Raw genomic sequence first — 13006 nt, 5'->3', positions numbered from 1 at the left:
AGGCGAGAAGGACCAATAATCTTTAAAGGATTGTTTGGAAATAGTATGTGAACTATTCTTTGATGTTTGAGCTATCTGGAGTACTTACAGAAACAGGACAGAAAGTTCTTAGTTTATTTACATCCTCTCAAGTTTATTTCCAGAGTATCTATTGGGGCATTTGTCCAGATAAAAACTACTGAGTTGGAAAAGCTGGGATCGCAGTCATGCCACCTCCAGAGAAACTTGTGTCGTCAGTTTCTCTGACGTGCACTGCCTACTTTCTGGGAATTGCCACGTAAATGCCATAGTTTTCAAAGATTTTCTTCATGAACGTAATTAATTAATTAATATAATTTGTCCACTCATGTCTTGCTAGTGTAAAAATATTTTAAATGAAGGGCAAAGGAAATTTGGAATCGTTTTTTCCCTTTCTTTTCTGCGTTGTAGAGATGCAGGTCACAAATGTCCAGTAGACAACGAAATTCTGCTCGAAAATCAGCTGTTTCCTGACAACTTTGCCAAGCGGGAAATCCTTTCGCTGACGGTGAAGTGTCCCAACAAGGGCTGCGGTCTGAAGATGGAGCTCAGGCATTTAGAGGTGAGAGGCTTGAAAATACAGACCCTTGTTTTCATGGACATGTAACAATTCAGAATAACTGGACGTGGCTGGTCACACCTGACGCCTGTTTGTACCGATTGGGTGCGTTGTTCAGTCAGGACAACAGCTGCACGTGGCTGGTTTTTGATGAGTGTTTAATTGTCATTAGTGATTCCCAAGTGAACGTCGCCGTGCGTGAACGTTGTGCTAACGCGGCTTTCTCTTTAGCTTCGTTCTGGTTTGTCTTTGGATCAGCTGGATCTGTACTTCACAGAGGTTCCCTACGGTCAGTGTAACGTTCCCTCAGAGCAGCTAGGTACAGTAGCTGAAATAACTGGTTTGGGAAACAAAAAGGATAACAGAAAGCTGAATTTTTAACCCGAGAGCGTTGCTGAAGCTCTGAATACGTGAAGTCCCGGTCTCAGTCACGGGACGACACCAAGCTGCTGGTGTGAGTGTGTCAGGACTTGCCTGCAGGAAGGGGAGATGGCAGCTTGTTCCTCTGGTTCTGTGCTCTGCCTTGAAAAGCGGTGCGGCGATAGTGCCTGTTTGCAGTATCAACCCCCCTTCTGTCCTTCCTCAGGACCACCAGCTGCAGTGTGATTTTTCCACCGTGGAATGCCCGCAGTGCCAAGGAACCTTCCAGAAGAACCATCTGAAGGAGCACGTGACACAGGAGTGTCCGAGGCGTCACGTCTGCTGTCCAAACTGTGCCACATCGATGGCCTATGAAGATAAAGAGGTACTTGGCAGGAGGCTCAGGTTTTCAACCTTCGTTCACGTGGGTTTGCTTGTAGATGCAACATCAGCTTAAAAAATAATAAAAAAAGCAGGTTTTTGGTCTAGAAGAGCTGCTTGTGCTGCACAGGTGAGAAGCTGCAAACTCAGGACATTAGTCTGGGACAGGCGAAAGCTGGGGAGGGGATTGTGCTTAAACACAAACTTCCTGGGAACCCTGTAGTGTGGAAGGAGTTGTGTGAGCACCGTTGGGTTTTGGCCTTGCCCTCAGAGAGGCCGGTATCTGCTGCCGGAGTAACAGGCAGAACAGTATCCCACATTTACAGCTGTTATGTCTGGCAGAAAGGATGTGTCAGGAGGTGTCTCCTGCTAACACACAAGACCAGGATCACTTCTGGATTCTTCTCCTGGCTCTGCAGTTTTGACTTGGATGACACCGAGGATGGTCCTTTCCTTTTGAGCTTCCATTTCTTTATCTGTAGAGGAACATGTGTTATCTCAAGGGCTGCTCATTTTGTGGTATCTTATTGTGCATTGTCAAACAAAAATACCTCATATAGTCCAGCAGTACAAAAAAACCCTTTAATATAGTCCCACTCCAAGTAAGCATGAGTTTCAGAAACTTCTGGATAAATTCAGACTTTTTGGAGCATAAGAGCTTTAAGAAATAAAATATCTGCTACTTTATTAATCTCTTGTATGAGTCCAGGAAAATCCCAGTCATTATAAGAGAACATAGTGCTCAGGGTAAGGGGGCTGTCTGTGTTTCACAGCTAAATGCAGAATGTGAAATGTGAATGGAAATGTAGCGTCTCACCAGAGGCAATTTGCATCCTTTTAAATTGTGTCACTTTATTGATTTTTCTCTCCTCTCTTTGTCTCTGTTTGATAACTAAAGCTTCATGACCAAACCTGCCCACTCGCCAATGTGTTTTGTGAATACTGCAACACGGTGCTCATCAGAGAGCAGGTGAGAGAACTGCCTTTGCCCGTCTTCAGTCTGGGGCACGTGTTTTGGATTAATCTGAAATTAAACAGAAAGAAACAGTTTATCTACCAGCTGATAAATCCCTCGCTGCCTGTCTCTGGAAATGCTGCCTTCAGCGCGGGTGTCACACTCTGAAACGCTGTTCCAGCTCTTTGCAGTCTGGTAAACCTCTGGGTAGGATTTGCAGCTGGGAACCCCGGTGTTCCGCTCCACGGCTTCTGCCTGGTTTGGATCGTGGCTGGAGGTAAACAAATACCAGGCAACTGCCAGTGGCCAGGGCTGACACCAGAGGACAAGGCTTTGATTTGGGCAGAGAGGGAGAGTGTTTGGAGTTGGAAAGCCACTGCTGGAGAGTAGCTGTAAATAATGCACTGTCAGACTGTAGCTGCTGGCTGGAGCTCTGCCTGTCCCTTACTGTTGTAGTAGCTACTGTTACTTCTCCTGTTCAGTGATAACTTAGTTCATTGACATGAAAATGATAAATATCATCTAGTTTGCAGCCTGTCCCTGTTTGAATGGGTTGGCAACTATGTAATGACCTGGGCTAAGGAGTGATCTTGTCAGATGGGAGAAATACTCTGAAAAACAGGCTGAGATCAGTAACGACCAAGGCAGAAATCTGTCGTTAGGTGGAATAATGAACTGCAGATGTAGGGAACAGGGAGTGCTCAGCTAGGTAACGGTCTGGAATTAATTTAAACAAGACACACATCCTGGGTTATATGAACAGGTATTTTGCTTGTGAAACCCAGAATTATCCTTTGCTCTGTTTAGGACTTGCAGGGCCTCAGCTTTTGGAGTGGAGATGGATAGGGAGGACCCAGAGCAGTGAGATAAGTGCGTCTGGAAAACACAGACTGTAAGAAAAACCAAAGTAACTTGAGCTTTTTGAGGCAGAGGATAATGAAGAGACACAGGAGGATATGCAAGCGGTGCTTCAGCAGGGAGGGAGGTGGGCTGTGATCCAGCTTGAGGGTAGGCTAGAAACTAAAGAACAAAAGGTATTTATTCTTGCAAGAGAACCTGAACGCTTCTGACGCCTCGTGCAAGAACAGAGGCAACGAATTGTTACCCTACACACAAGGAGGATGGAGAATTTTTAATATCAGCCACATTTTTGTTCAAAGTTTCCACGCTGCTTTGAGAAATTCTGTAGGAATAAACGGATGTGACCTCAGGTGCCTGAGCAGAGTCCATCCAGCCCCGGTCTTTTAGGATGTTATCAAAGAAAACTCTTGATGGAAAAATTAATTTCAAATCTGATTGGTTTTAGATGCCCAACCATTATGCCAATGACTGTCCTACTGCCCCAGTGCCGTGTTTTTACAGTGCCTTTGGCTGTCCTGAAAAGGTAAGAACCACGACTTGCAGACCTTCTGCAGGGCTTGGGGGTTGGTTTGGGTTTTGTCTCGTGTTTCCCTATTCTTGTCTCACTGACCAGCCCAAATCCTCAGTGATTCGTGGATTTTTCATTTGAAGTATTAAATTCTCAAACACTCCGTGTTGATACAGTGCCTTGCAAAAGTCCTTGCCAGATTTAAAAAGCACAGTGAATGATTTGCTTGATGAACTTGCTTCTCTTTTAACCCAGGAGGGTTTTCTCAGCTTCCATGTCAATAAAGCAGCTTCTAGTGTTTCTCCCAAAGTTGTGACCAAATGCAGTTACAGCTCTTAGAGTTCCGTGAAGAAAACCTGACAGTGCTTTACATTTGATTAGATCTTAAAGTTATTTAACCTGGATACTCCTATTTCTAGTCTTTTAATACCTCTCTGTAAAAATGGATCTTTTCCCTTCATCATTTCCACGTCAGTTTTCACACACCCTTATATTTGGTACTCTGGAGCATTTCAGCGAATCAATGAAGGGAATACAGTGCTGATTTAGAACACAGAAAAAATACTAAACAGACATTTATCACTTACATTTTTTCCCCATGTCACTGTTTTGAGTTGAACAATACTTTCCCACTGACACTTGAACTTTCTTGTTTGTTTGTTGTAACAATAATCTTAATAAGATGTTAATTTTGGAGGCCTCCGTAGGTAAAGTGCCATTTTGTCGTATCGTGTTCCAGTTTGTCTCCCATAACAGAAGCAGCTGGTGGTTTGATTCCCTTCAGAGCCCTGTTTGGGATGTGATTGCAGATAACACATGATATGTTCCTAACGCCACGTCTCTGACATTCCAGATGCAGAGGAATGAACTGGCACGACACATGCAGGAGTTCACTCAGGTTCACATGAGAATGATGGCTCAGAGTTTTCAGAACATCAGTGTTACGGCTACAAATCCCGTGCCCTTCATCAACGGCCTGCCCTTTGAGCCTGCCCTCTTCTCACACGTGTCGCACGCTGCCTACGATTGTAACCCAGAAGTGGAGAACTTCAAGGAGACCATTCAGCAGCTGGAAGGTCGTCTGGTAAGACAAGATCACCAGATCAGGGAACTCATCGCTAAGATGGAGACTCAGAACACTCACATGGCAGAGCTCAAACGCACCATCCGGAATCTGGAGGGAAAGATCACTGAAATGGAGGCACAGCAGTGCAATGGCATCTACATCTGGAAGATCGAGAACTTCAGTGGCCTTCAGAAAGCCCAGGAGGAAGAGAGACCTGTTGTGATGCACAGCCCTGGCTTCTACACCGGCAAGCCTGGCTACAAGCTGTGTTTGCGCCTGCACATCCAGCTCCCAAACGCTCAGCGCTGTGCTAATTTTATATCCCTGTTTGTCCACACTATGCAGGGGGAGTACGACAGCCACCTGCCCTGGCCTTTCCAGGGCACCATACGACTTTCCATTCTGGATCAGTCGGAAGGCCCCGAGAGGCAGAATCACGAAGAGGTGATGGAAGCCAAGCCGGAGTTACTCGCCTTCCAGCGACCAACGATTCACCGCAATCCTAAAGGTTTCGGGTACGTGACTTTCATGCACCTGCAGACCTTGAAACAAAGAACCTTCGTCAAGGACGATACCCTCCTGGTGCGCTGCGAGGTTCTGACGCGCCTGGATCTAAACAGTCTCCGCAGAGAAGGGTTCCAGGCTCGCAGTACGGATGGAGCCGTGTAGCCTGCACGTCTTAACCAGAGGAGCGGAGCCGCTGCTCGTGTTCTGCCACCACAGATGACCAGTGTGCTTCATCACCCGTGCCGGCTGCGTTTGCCAAAGATCATAGTTGCCAAGGCAGTTGATCTTTACCTGGACTGAACTCTGTCGTTGCTGGTGTACTTTGGGGTTTTTTCTGTCTGAGGTAGTGTGTTCGAGTGGTTGGTCTTGTTCTCTGTTAAAGTAATAAGCTACTCCTGTAGCAATTAACTAAATGAAGTGGTGTTCACCCAGACTGAGCTGCCTCCTGCGACCTCCCGCTCAAGTCCCTGTACGTCTCCGTCTGGTAAAACTTAAAGTCATATCTGAAAAGACCTGTAAACCTTTTTGCCTCAGTGCCTCGGAATAGATAATGCAGCAGGGAAATAGCTAAATTAATAAAGATGAGGGGTTTGTTTGTTTGTTTGTTTGTTTGTTTTCATAGAGCTTGGGGAAGTTGAGACAGTTTCTGTACTGACTGACTTACCTAGAATCTGGAGTTGGCTGTGCTTCTCTTGGAATCTGAAGTCAAGGTAAGACTGTGCTCACAGCACCTGGAGCTGAGGTGTGCTTTGACCTTCCCCCAGCAGAGTTAGTTGCTTCAGGAGGTTGCACATGGATGCAGAGTTGATGCTGGTATTTTGGAAAGACGTGTGGTTGTGTTGGGGAGAAGGCTAAATCACTCTGCTCCGAGTTCACTGGAGAAACGTTTATAACGTGGTCTGAAGGTGCCCCCAGATTCTCTTTATTTGATGAATCTTTTTGTAAGTGTGTGCTCTGGGCCCGGAACGTCGGTCCCATCACCGGAGAGGTAAGTGTGAGGTGTTTGGATGAGGTATCTGTGCTGGTGGGATCTCCTCCTCCTAGGGCTGGACACTTTCCAGGTGTGAGTGGCTACGGGAGCAAAGGGACTGTTCCGAGTCCTAACTAGACAGGGCAGCACAGAATTTGTTAATGCTCCTGTAGAAACTTGAATTTGTACCAGAGCTGTTGGTGACCTGCACCGTGTGAGCGCTCCCGGTGTTCTGGGGGATGTAGGGCTCAGTCTCCTGTGAAGTCTTGGGGGACAGCTGGCCAGAGCGAGGTCCAGCTGTATCTCCTGTCCCAGTGGACAATAGGAGCTGGGCTGCCCTCAACCCTTTGGAGGGGAAGACAAGCCCATTAATTAGTGTGAGGAAGAATTGCAATCCTGTCTGCTCGCAGGAGGAGGATCTGGCTTCCACAGTGGCTCCTTTACCAAACGCTGTGTCGGGAATTCACAAACCCCCTCCTCTTGCCTGTATTCTTGTTGTCTGTCCCCATTGTTTGTGTTCCATATCAGTGTTAGTTGTGACCGGTCAGAGCTGAGTAGTTCCAAGTGCCATGGTGCTAAAAATTGTAACTTCTCTTGGTGCTGATAAAGTTCTTAATCTGTTCCGAGGACAGGTCAGCACATGTTACTCACAACAGGAAGAGCTCCATGGTGTAAAATGCTCTTTTTAAAGCTGAGCTGTTTGTCAGGCAGGTTTTGTACCGAACGGCCTCAGGCTGTCAGCTGAATTGCTTTGGTCAGAGCCTTCCCGGTAGTTAAACCGTTGTTAAGCAAGAGCCTTTGCTTTGCCAGCAGTTCACTCATTTTCAGGTGATGCTCGTTGTGCATGTTTGCGATATGACCCGAAGTTGTGCTTGGAGCCTGATGTGCTGGATCTGAACCAGCTCTGCCGTGAGAGGAAGCGCCATTTGGGGGCAGGTTTGAGGAGTTCGGGTGCTTCAGGGTGAGGTTGGACCATAGCACAAAGCAGCAGGGAGTAGAAAGCTGCTGCCTGTAGGACACTGTTGGCCGGAGCAGAAATGCTTCCGTCACTGCTGCTCTTCTGGCTGCGTATCTGAATAGTGCCAGGGTGGAACCAGAGCTCTGAGCGATGCCAAGGGGCTGTCAGGCCAGAGTTTTACAGGAGAGACTTTGGGAGCTAATTTGCCAGGTCTCACTTCGATCTGCCTATCATGAAACATTATAAATGTTAATTAAATGTTTATTGTTGATCCATTTTCCTCTTTCCTCCCCCACCACCTACCCCTCAATTTAACCGCAGGTCCAGAGCTTTCTCTTACAAATCAGCCCCTCATCTTCAACTGACGGGAGGATTGACGAGTCTGCACTGTCACCATCTCTCAGTGTACAGTCTCGGTGACTATTAGTGTTTATTCAGACTTCCCTGAGGTTGGCACAGAGAGTCACTTTCTATCTGAAAATGTATTGTCAGTGAAGCAGCCTCTGTTCCCTGTCTGCCAGCTCTGGTCTTTTCTTTTGAGAAATGGTTTTGCCGTGGTGGACGGAGGTGTAATGGCTCGAGCTACTGACATGGGAGCAGAAAGGTGTGCAGCGTCCAGAGGTGCCTCTAACATCAGAAGAAGTACAGGGATTTAACTAGTTTCCCGTGTAATTTCTTCAGGAACGGGGTTCTTTAGCTCTGTAACTCTTGGTGCTTTGCAGCATTACTGGATCTCAAGGTGGTTTAGAAAGTGGCTTAGGGTCTTTTCTCTGCCAGATTTCTGTTGTCTTGAATGTGTTTTAAGCCAGCCACTCTTAGTACGTGTATTTGCAAAGCTGCTATGGCACAAATTTTCCAAGTATAATATATTGCAAATGTGTTTTCTTTTCGCTTCTGAATGTTTCCCCTGCAGGGCAGGGCAAATTATTTTACAAAAACTGTTGGTATGTAAATGTATATGTGGGAGCTCGGATAATGAGAGATGTACAGACTTATTTTGTAAGTGGGCTCATGATAGGCCTGGTCATGTTTGCTATCAGGGGATTAAACTTGCTAATGAAGTAAAATCAGGGTGGCCTTGCTCTTCCTAGTTGGAGCCTCTTCTACATCAAATCTATTGTTGGTGGATGGGGTCAGTGTTAAAAGTTTGTATTGGTGTTTGTATTTGAACAAATGAAAGTACTCCTGTTCCCTTGGAAGTATCAATAGATTCTTTAATATATTTTGTAATTAAAGCACAGCTCTATTTCTGACAGGATTTTAAACAAATAAATAATTAAACAGTGTGCTGCATGGTGCATCGTTATTGCTGTGGAGGGCGGTTCAGAAAGATGAAGATTAACCTCGGTGCTGGGCTTTCCATCTTGGGGGTTCAGAGTTGCCTGGTTGCTAATGAGGGAGGCCCTGTGCCACCAAGAAGGCAAAGAATGTAGCCCAAGCTAAAAATTTTCTGTCATTTATAAAGGGTAGCCGTAGCTTTATTCATTACTGGAAGACAGAGCTAGTGTGATTGATAATAACCTGAGTGTTCTCATCATCAGCTGGTGCTTGAAGCTGCAGCTCTGAGAAACGCTGCACACGGTCACCTCCCTGGCCACATCCTGCTCGCTGCTTGTGTTTGTCACAAAAACAACTCTGGGGGGAAGCTTTGTTGCGAGATCCTCAGGTCAGAAACCAAAGGGAGATCCTCCGGCAGAGAGAGAAGGATTTGCTTTGACCACAGAGGTGTTCTGGATCTGTTTCACAGCAGCTGCAGGAAGGGAAACCTGGATCTCAGCCTCTGTGCCCTATAATGTTCAAGGCTTCCCAGTTCTGAGGAAACTCAGTGGTATTTAATAGACATCATATCTAACACAGTGCAATTAGTGTCAACTTAATTGTGAGTTTACCTGTCACCAAAGTTGGTTCTTGTAGCCCCCACGAGTAGTGGGTGGGATAGCATTACCTGCTGTTAATCCATTTGTAATGCTCTGTAGTTCTAAGATCACTAAAATCAGCTTTTGATCAGAGGAAGCACTCCTGGGCTGTTGTTAAAGGCCACATGCAGCTGCACCTGTGAATGGAAAGCCAAAGGCAGGCAGAGAAGAGGGCAGCAAGGTGAAAGTATGTTCACACCCAGGAGAATACAACTGTCTTGTGCACATGTACGTGTCTTTTACTGGGTTTGGTTTTTTTTTTTCAATTAAACTTAACCTCCTTGCTGAAAGCAGGTGTCTCTGCGCACAGAAGCAGCCATCTAACAGTTGCTTTAAGCTTGTCAGGGCTCGGAATGTGTGAAGAGCTGGTGCTACTTCTGCAGGCTTTGCCAGGTCACAAACAACAATTAAAAAAATAAATAAAACCCAAACACCCCCCAGCCCCCCCCGTTCTCTTGGTTTTGTTCCCTCTTGCCTGCAAGAAAGCAGGAACTCACTCTAGCAGCAGTCATAGCGTGAGTCCATCCTCACGTGTATTTTATTCCACGCAGAACTGTGACTGTCACCACTGCTCAGCCCCTCTCAGCTACTGACATGTTCTCTGTTTTGAAAAAATATAGGTGATCCTGTAAAAATGAATTGACTTTGCTATTTTGTGCTGGAGAAGGAGCAGCTAAAGACTGAGCTGCAGCATCATGAAGCTGATCTCCCTGCTCGCACTGCTGCCCGGGCTTTTGGTGAGGGTGGTTTTTGAACCCAGTTGTTCCACTGGAACAAGCGCTCGGGGTTCACAGCTCAGACAGGCTGGGTTTGCTTGGGGACTTTTTTTTTTCCCCCCCCCTCTCAAATGGAACAGGAAAATTTCTGAAACTGTGTGAGAGGAGGAGACTGAGATGGGAAAATCATTTCCCCCTTCGCTGCAGTCCCAGCCTCGACCCATGAGCCTCCTTTTCCTTTCGGTTTGTGTCTCTGGGGTGACACGGCCCACAGCTGTTCCCAATTTCAGTGATGTCCCTCCTGGAGCTGGCTGCTCCCCCTGCACCTGGGGACGTTATTCCAGCTGGCACACAGCCCTGGGGGGCCAGTCACCCAGAATGATGCAGGGAAAAGCCCTGGTCTACTCACAAACCTGAAGATCCTCCCTGAGGTCCCAGCAGGTTTGACTCAGCTCAGCCAGGCCTGACAGGCACCAGCCCTGTCAGGAAAAGGAATCCATGGGCCAGACATGTGCTTTCTGGTGGCTTCTGCCCCAGAGACCGACCCCACGCAACAACAAGGGGGCCAAGGTGCTGCCTTTAACACAGTGGTACCTCCAGCCAGATACAAACTCGGGCTTTGCTACCAGGGTGTTAAGGAACCAAAGTACTGCCAAGGAAAAGTGACACGGACAAGTTTTCCCAGTTTACAGAACAAGTTTTGTTTACTTCAGTTTCCAAAGTAAAGCCACCAGCTTTAACTCTCCCTAAGAACCGAAACAAGAGTGGAAGTGCAGGACTCAGAGTGGCTCCGTGCAAATTTTTGCAAAGTAAGACACAAAATAATTCAAATTATACATATAGGTAAAACCAAAAGAAATTCAAGTTAAAACCAGGACTGGATTCCTATTCGCCCTAGAGATGATCCAAGAATGTGTCAGGAAATAAATAAATCGTCCTAATTTTCACCCAAAAAAGAGGGCGCTGCTCGCTAATCCCAAGGGCTGGGGGAGGTACAGAGGCAAAGGGGTTAGCAGGGAAATGGAAAGCAGAACAGCGTTTGTGAGAGTGAACTGAAATGCTGCAGGGCGATCCCTTCCCCAGTGTTTGTTGTCTGCACCACAGGGACTCAACTGGAGTGGCAGCGGTGTTCTACCCACGCCTCTCATGGGCTCTGACATTTAAGGCAGCATTTCAGCTCACCTCTAAGCCTGTAATTACACTCGCAAATCTGCTCAGCGAACATCAGCAGGGGACCCCAGGGACGGCTCAGAGCCGCGTTCTGTTCCCAGAGAAGCAGCATTTGAGCACCGAGCGGCGCCACGAAGCCGGGACTGCAGATGGCAGTGCCTGCCACCGACACTTGCAAACTGGACCCGCTCCCAAGCTTCCAAATAAAACCAAACCCAGAGTCTGCCAAGAGCCTCGGCTGGAGCTGGAGAGCAGCACTGCGCTCAGCCGGGTACCACTGGAGGTCAGGAGCACTTCATGAATGAACACTGCGGAGACAGGGCTCCCTCGGTTCCACACTGCTGGTTATCTTTGGTCTCACAAAGTCTGCAAGTGCTAAAAGTACCAGAGCAGCCCAAGGATGAAACCCTGTTTGTCACCTCCCAGTCTGGAATCACAGTGGCCTGGTCCCGAGAAGCACCTTTGTGTCTCCCACACAAGCACAGGCTCTGCCCAGCGTCTCCTTCCCAAAGGAATCCATTTGGATTCCTCCTTCATTGCAGCCCTACCTGCCACCACTGAGGTGCTGAGAACAAATTGATGCCAAACACCAGGATGGTCAGGGCTATATTTTGCCCCCAATTTACACACCCACCCCTCCTTTGCACCCAATTGACACCACCACCCCCAGAGATCCAACTGGGGCCAAATAAAGTACATAGGAAGTGTTCAGCTGGGACTCCGCCTGTACTCAGTTCTCCTCAGGTCTAGGGGGGGGGAAAAAAGTCTGATCTGTTCAGATTTGGACTTTTCATCCATGCCCAAGGGAGGCAAAGTGAAGGACCTCTCCTTCTCTCACCAGCCACTGAACAGACCTTTCTGCAGGATGCAAACAGTTTCATCCCTGAGTTCAAGTTTAAAATGCAGTCCTCAGCCATCGGCACCCTCGCGCCAGGAGCGAAGAGAACACTTAGCACAGAGCTCTCTGCTGCAGGAACAAAGAGCAAACAAGCAGCACAAAGCTGGGACAGATGGAGAAAAGCAGAGAGGCTCATTTGTATCACACCAAAGAGAAGGAAACCTGAGGCCAAAGGGTCTGGACTAGCAGAGGAAGCAAGCTCACAGAAGGCAGACTGTGCTGTTCAACAGCGAAGCCTTTGCAGCCCTCTGTGCTCATTTGGGAGCAGCCTGGTACCTCCACCACCAACGATCCCAGATGGGCAAGAAAAACAAACCTGGAGAACATTCCCAAAGGGACAGGAGATCCCTCGAGGACATTTCAATGACATGAGCAAACCCCCAAGCTTTCTCTGCTTTCCCCAGCAGGGATGACACGACACTCTGTCCAGCTTAGTGCATACAGTTCTCTCCTCAGTGAGGCCTCTCCTAGCTGACCGACGTGCAGTTCAGCTCTGCAGGGTCCTGCCTACCTGCTGCCATGACTCCCTCGGGCCCGTCGGCGATACTGGGCTCGCTGGAGCACTGCCTGTGGCTAAAACTGGGCTGCAGGAGGAGGCATTTGTCGGTGCTGTCCGACTCCTCAATCACCATCCCCGTGTGCATCATGGAGGCCATGGCCAGGAGCTGAATATCCGAGTGAGCGTTGGCAACGGTGTGGCGACGGATGCTCCCGCATTTCTCCAGGTAAGCCTCCCCCTCCTGCTCTGTCAGCGGGGTCAGGGCCATGTCGCTGGGCTGCCGGCTCGTCGCCACGTGAGATGAGTAGTTCAGAACACCAGGCTTGGGACGGGATCTGGAGTAGCGTCTCTCTGGAAGAGAAAAAGGAAACAGGAATGGTCAGCAGGGCACAGACAAAGCACCATCTAACTGCTAGGCTGGCCCCAGGGAACAGAGAGGGCTTGGTGTGCAGCCACAGAGCATCCCACCCGCCTCTGGGAATTGCCACCAGGGAACAGTCAGGTGCTTGTTCGTTCACACTGCTGGGGGTGTGGAAAGGAGGTCTGCCTCTCTCCCAGTAAGGAGACACCATCATTGTCATCATCATCACCAGGCTGGATGAGGCTTTGAGCAACCTGGTCTAGTGGAAGGTGTCCCTGCTGATGGCAGGGGGGGGGGGGGATG

General features: G+C 48.2%; 2 protein-coding genes across 2 annotated transcripts in view; one reads left to right on the top strand and one right to left on the bottom strand.

Moving 5' to 3' along the window:
• The first annotated feature begins 206 nt into the window (after window positions 1-206).
• On the top strand, window positions 207-5427 carry TRAF6 (TNF receptor associated factor 6). The gene is made up of 6 exons (XM_010165693.2): window positions 207-277; window positions 430-580; window positions 1164-1322; window positions 2217-2288; window positions 3580-3657; window positions 4496-5427. Exons 1-6 carry the CDS (start codon window positions 207-209, stop codon window positions 5375-5377), a joined length of 1413 nt encoding a protein of 470 aa, XP_010163995.2. The 3' UTR covers window positions 5378-5427.
• A 6883-nt stretch (window positions 5428-12310) lies between these two features.
• PRR5L (proline rich 5 like) overlaps window positions 12311-13006 on the bottom strand; it is a gene marked incomplete at its 5' end in the record, with an annotated part of 12339 nt that continues 11643 nt past the window's right edge. The window contains one exon of the mRNA XM_010165690.1: window positions 12311-12693. Within this exon, the coding sequence (XP_010163992.1) occupies window positions 12311-12693 (383 nt within the window). The remainder of the gene's footprint in view (window positions 12694-13006) is intronic.

The sequence above is a fragment of the Antrostomus carolinensis genome, unplaced genomic scaffold, assembly GCF_000700745.2.
Source record: "Antrostomus carolinensis isolate BGI_N321 unplaced genomic scaffold, ASM70074v2 scaffold46753, whole genome shotgun sequence".
NCBI lineage: Eukaryota > Metazoa > Chordata > Aves > Caprimulgiformes > Caprimulgidae > Antrostomus > Antrostomus carolinensis.
Note: the sequence above shows the minus strand (reverse complement) of the source record. Positions and strands in the feature narration are given on the sequence as shown.

What these genes read in the sequence shown, in the direction of transcription:
- TRAF6 (XM_010165693.2), top strand. Translation starts at nt 207, where the DNA reads ATGCCACCTCCAGAGAAACTTGTGTCGTCAGTTTCTCTGACGTGCACT. An exon ending in TACTTTCTGGGAATTGCCAC is followed by an intron (nt 278 to 429) that starts GTAAATGCCATA and finishes TCTGCGTTGTAG; the next exon opens with AGATGCAGGTCACAAATGTC. An exon ending in CCTTTGGCTGTCCTGAAAAG is followed by an intron (nt 3,658 to 4,495) that starts GTAAGAACCACG and finishes CTGACATTCCAG; the next exon opens with ATGCAGAGGAATGAACTGGC.